At 38.9% G+C, this 4,234-nt stretch overlaps 1 protein-coding gene across 1 annotated transcript in view; it reads left to right on the top strand.

The window, feature by feature from the left end:
- Mrc1 (mannose receptor C-type 1) overlaps positions 1-4,234 on the top strand; it is an 82,075-nt gene that overhangs the window by 70,206 nt on the left and 7,635 nt on the right. Inside the window, exons 24-25 of the mRNA XM_055593910.1 lie at positions 865-1,097; positions 3,484-3,649. Of these exons, the coding sequence (XP_055449885.1) occupies positions 865-1,097; positions 3,484-3,649 (399 nt within the window). The remainder of the gene's footprint in view (positions 1-864; positions 1,098-3,483; positions 3,650-4,234) is intronic.

Below are 4,234 nucleotides of genomic sequence, written 5' to 3'. Positions count from 1 at the left end.
TATATATATATATATATATATATATATATATATATATATATATATTCTCTAAAAATTTTTAAATGTAATTTTGTGTGTATGGATGATTTGTTTATTTGTATCTCCGTGTGCCATATGTGTGTCTGGTGCCCATGGAAGCCAGAAGAAGGGCATCAGATTCCCTGGAATTGGTGTTGTGGATGGTTGTGAGACACAATATAGGTGCTAGGAATTGAACCCAAATCCTCTGCAGGAATGACAAGTGTTCTTAACTGCTGAGCTCCCTCCTCTCTCTCTATGTATAGACATATACATATATAATGCATTTACACATACACACATGTATACATAGATACATACATATTTATACAGTTTGGAATTTGTTTAATCAGACGTCCTGATTAAAGATGAAGCTTTGTGGGCTGGGGAGATAGCTCAGTCAGTTAAGTCCTTACCTTGAAAGCATAAGGACCTGAGTTCTACCCTGAGATCCGACATAAAAAGCAGGTAACCCAAGCACTGGGGGAAAGAGACGGGCGTCTCTGAGGCTCACTGTCCAGCCTGCTTGCACTGTTAGATGAATCCCAGGTTAGTGGGAGGCCCTTTCTCACAATCAGGGTGTGACTTCTAAAGAGAGAAAGCCGAGGCTGACCTCCGGCTCCGCAAGCACGCGCATACATGTATGTGTACCTCATACGTGAATGGACACATAGAAACACTAGCTTTCCATTGGAAAATGTCTGCTGAGAATGTCTTTAAGCCCTGCCAGGTTAGACTTTCAATTTTGTGTTGACTTCTGTGATGGATGGGCATGAGAGTGGCATACTGATGATTCTCAGTTACTGCTCATTGATAATGCTAATGAAAATAATCTCTCTCTTCTAGACCCTTCCTTGCCTATTTCTCCAACCACACTTCCTACAGATGGCTTTGTTAAATATGGTAAAAGTAGCTATTCCCTCATGAAATCGAAGGTACCGTGGCACGAAGCAGATAAACATTGCAAGGATCATGCTTCCCAGCTTGCTAGCATTCTAGACCCCTACAGTAATGCATTCGCGTGGATGAAAATGCACCCATTTAATGTACCCATGTGGATTGCCCTGAACAGCAACTTGGTAAGATTCTAGAAGCATTCCCAGCTTGACATGATTGGTAAATTATGGTCCAGTGTATTTCTCTTTGTTTCTTCACTTGACCATTTACATGGGGCTCCGCTGCTGTTAGCGGTCTAATGACCCAGTGATACATGTCAGAAACCAAACTGAGAAGTCTCTGGTGTTTACTATAATTGGCTTATATCCAAAATTATATTGTGCATCTAAACAGCTCCATGCATTTGTTTTTTTCTTTCCAGTGTCATAGTTACACAGCTGCACCATGCGAATTAAGAAAGTAGGTCAGGAGCATAGGAGACGGGGGATGGGACTACTTCATTTTTTGTTGCAAAACGCTTTAGAATTGCTATGGGTCCCAGACTTACAGAGCATCCATCTTTTGTGTGCGAAGTGTTTCACTGAAGTCCCATCCTTTTATTCCACAGCAGAGAGGAGGGTGGAGGGTTGATGGAGAACTGGGACACAGTGAGGGTGAGGCTCTAAACTAAGAGGACAAAAGAGTGGTGAAGAGACTCCTGGAAAAGATCTTTGTGGACGCCTTATACTCCACCCATCATTTGTGCACCCACAGTAACCAGCAAACAGCACTGCGAATGTCCTGGGGCAGGGGAGGAGCTCTAGAGGGCTTGAAAGAGAAATTCAACCATTTTTTTCAATACTGGGGTTAAATCTCAGGCCTCACATATTCTAGACAAGTGTTGTATTGCTGGGTTCTATCCTCATCCCAAAGATACCATTTTTAGACATAGCCTAGGGCGGTGGGAGCTAAGGAAGGGTACCAAAAAGAACGAGGAGAGAATGGTGTAACATTGGACAGTGGACTGAGATCAGGTTTTGAGGAGCTTTTGGTTGCGATGAGGAGATGCAAACTAATCATGCACTGGGTACTCTCTGAGTAGGGTGGAGGATATTTAAATAGCTAGCCCCATATGGGTTTGGTGATTGAGCTTAGACAAGAGATTTTCATCTCTGCTGACTCTTTTTTAAATAATTAATGTATCTAATAAATCATTCATTTCTTCTCATAGATATGGTCCTACTTCTCTAATGAGTTTCAAATAGGCCATCAAATATTTTCAGAAAGATTAAGTACTTTCCCACTATGATGGTGTTTTTGATTACAATAGGAATGCCATTTTCATGAGACGCCCAGAGTCAGTGAGATGCAAGAATTATTTGAGTAAGGAGAATGTTGCACAATTTCACCTTGAGATAACATGTGCTTTTAAGTTTTCATGTTGGATCTTTAATAATTGTCCTGGTAAATTAAATGATGGACTTAAAACGAGGAAAACATTTCAACTTTAAAAAATTATTAATCCTTGGCTAATGTTTTATATCTTTGTTCTTAGGTATTACTTATAAAACCACTTTTCGATCATGTACTATTATTGATAAGTAGCATTTTTAATATTCCTAATTAGCTTGGATGTTATTATGCATTTCTTTTTCCAAATTTAATAAGAAAGTAAGTGAAATATACAAATGGAATGAAACCACCAGCTTTTAAAAAATAGCATGGTTCACATAGTTGAAAGGCCACCTCTCTCATAGCAAGACACTGAGCTCCTCTAGAGTCTATAAGGATAAATAATCTTAGCTATCACTTTTTATTGGTGTCTCAGCGGCAGAACAACAAGATCATGACGATAAATGGATGTTTCAGCAAGCAACAAACAGCAAAATGAAATTGATGTTATAATTTCAGTAAGATAAACATTTTATTGTTATGAGAATCCAACTTTTCTTTGGCTGTGAAAATGTGAAAACAAAGACAGTTTTATAGAATAAGACACATAATCTTTGGTCATTGTATTATTTTCTTTCCAATTGTCTTGTTTTTTTTTTTAACCATTAATTATAACTATTTTCTTCAATTATTTTTCATATATTTTGTATTTTGGCCATGTTCATCTCTCCTCCCAATTCCTTCCACCCAAGGGGTCATCTTCACCTCTGTACCCACTCAACTTTATGTTCTCATTCTCTCTCTCTCTCTCTCTCTCTCTCTCTCTCACACACACACACACACACACACACACACACACACACACACTTCCCTCCCCTTTCCTTCCTCTCCAAAAAAGAAAAAAGAAAAAGTAAAATCAAACAACAATAGAAAAAAAGCAATAAAACAAATAAACAAAAAGGGCAAAATAGTTTCCAGGTTATAGACCTAAGGATCACCATGAAATAATAATCACTAGGATGTTTTCATACTAACTTTGAGTTGGTAGCAATGACTTAAAAATTTAAAAATTTTTTCCAGTGTTCAAGGTTCTCTGTCACATTACCGCCTTAAGTATTATACTCTTTCCTTGCTTGTTTCCTTCGTGCTTCCTGCACGCAGCAGGACTGAAGGGTGGTGCTTGTTCTGTTTGTGCAGACCAACAACGAGTACACTTGGACCGATAAGTGGAGAGTGCGGTACACTAACTGGGGTGCGGAGGAGCCCAGGCTTAAGTCAGCCTGCGTTTACATAGATGTCGACGGCTACTGGAAGACCTCGTACTGCAACGAAAGCTTTTATTTTCTCTGCAAAAAGTCAGATGGTAACTGGCTATACAAAAGGGGGTTGGGGAATCTCAAGTCTGAAATAAACTATTACACAGCTCTGCTGACCTCATTAATGTATCCTGGGTAGCTGAGGATGACAGAGAATGTCTCCCTCCCCTTGACAGAAAGACGGGCCTGCCTGTCAACCAGTATGCCCAGGTCAAAATGATGGAGATAGACATTTTTCGTCATTTCTAAGATTTACTTGCTCATGATAGAACTTTGAATTTTTGTTATTGAAGTTGTCCTCTGAATCAGCGGTGGCAGATTCTCCAAGAAGGTGGAATTCCTTTTGGTGTCCATAGTGTATCTGCATCAGCAGAGTTACATCAGGATGTGTTTAGATTGAATGGAATTATCGATGCTATGGACACAGTCCTAGAATTACAGCTATAGAGGTTTTGTCACAGCTGTTCTTAGTGGAAAGGAAATTACAGGTATTAGAATCTCAGAAAAAGAGACGTGGCTTGAAAAAGAAATCCACTTTAATTATTTTTGAGTAATTTATTAAACCTATAACAGCTCTATTTTTATCTATCTATCTATCTATCTATCTATCTATCTATCTATCTATCTATCTA

This window comes from Psammomys obesus, unplaced genomic scaffold, assembly GCF_907164565.1.
Source record: "Psammomys obesus unplaced genomic scaffold, mPsaObe1.curated_primary_1811, whole genome shotgun sequence".
Taxonomy (NCBI): domain Eukaryota; kingdom Metazoa; phylum Chordata; class Mammalia; order Rodentia; family Muridae; genus Psammomys; species Psammomys obesus.
This window is presented reverse-complemented; position numbering and strand designations above follow the sequence as displayed.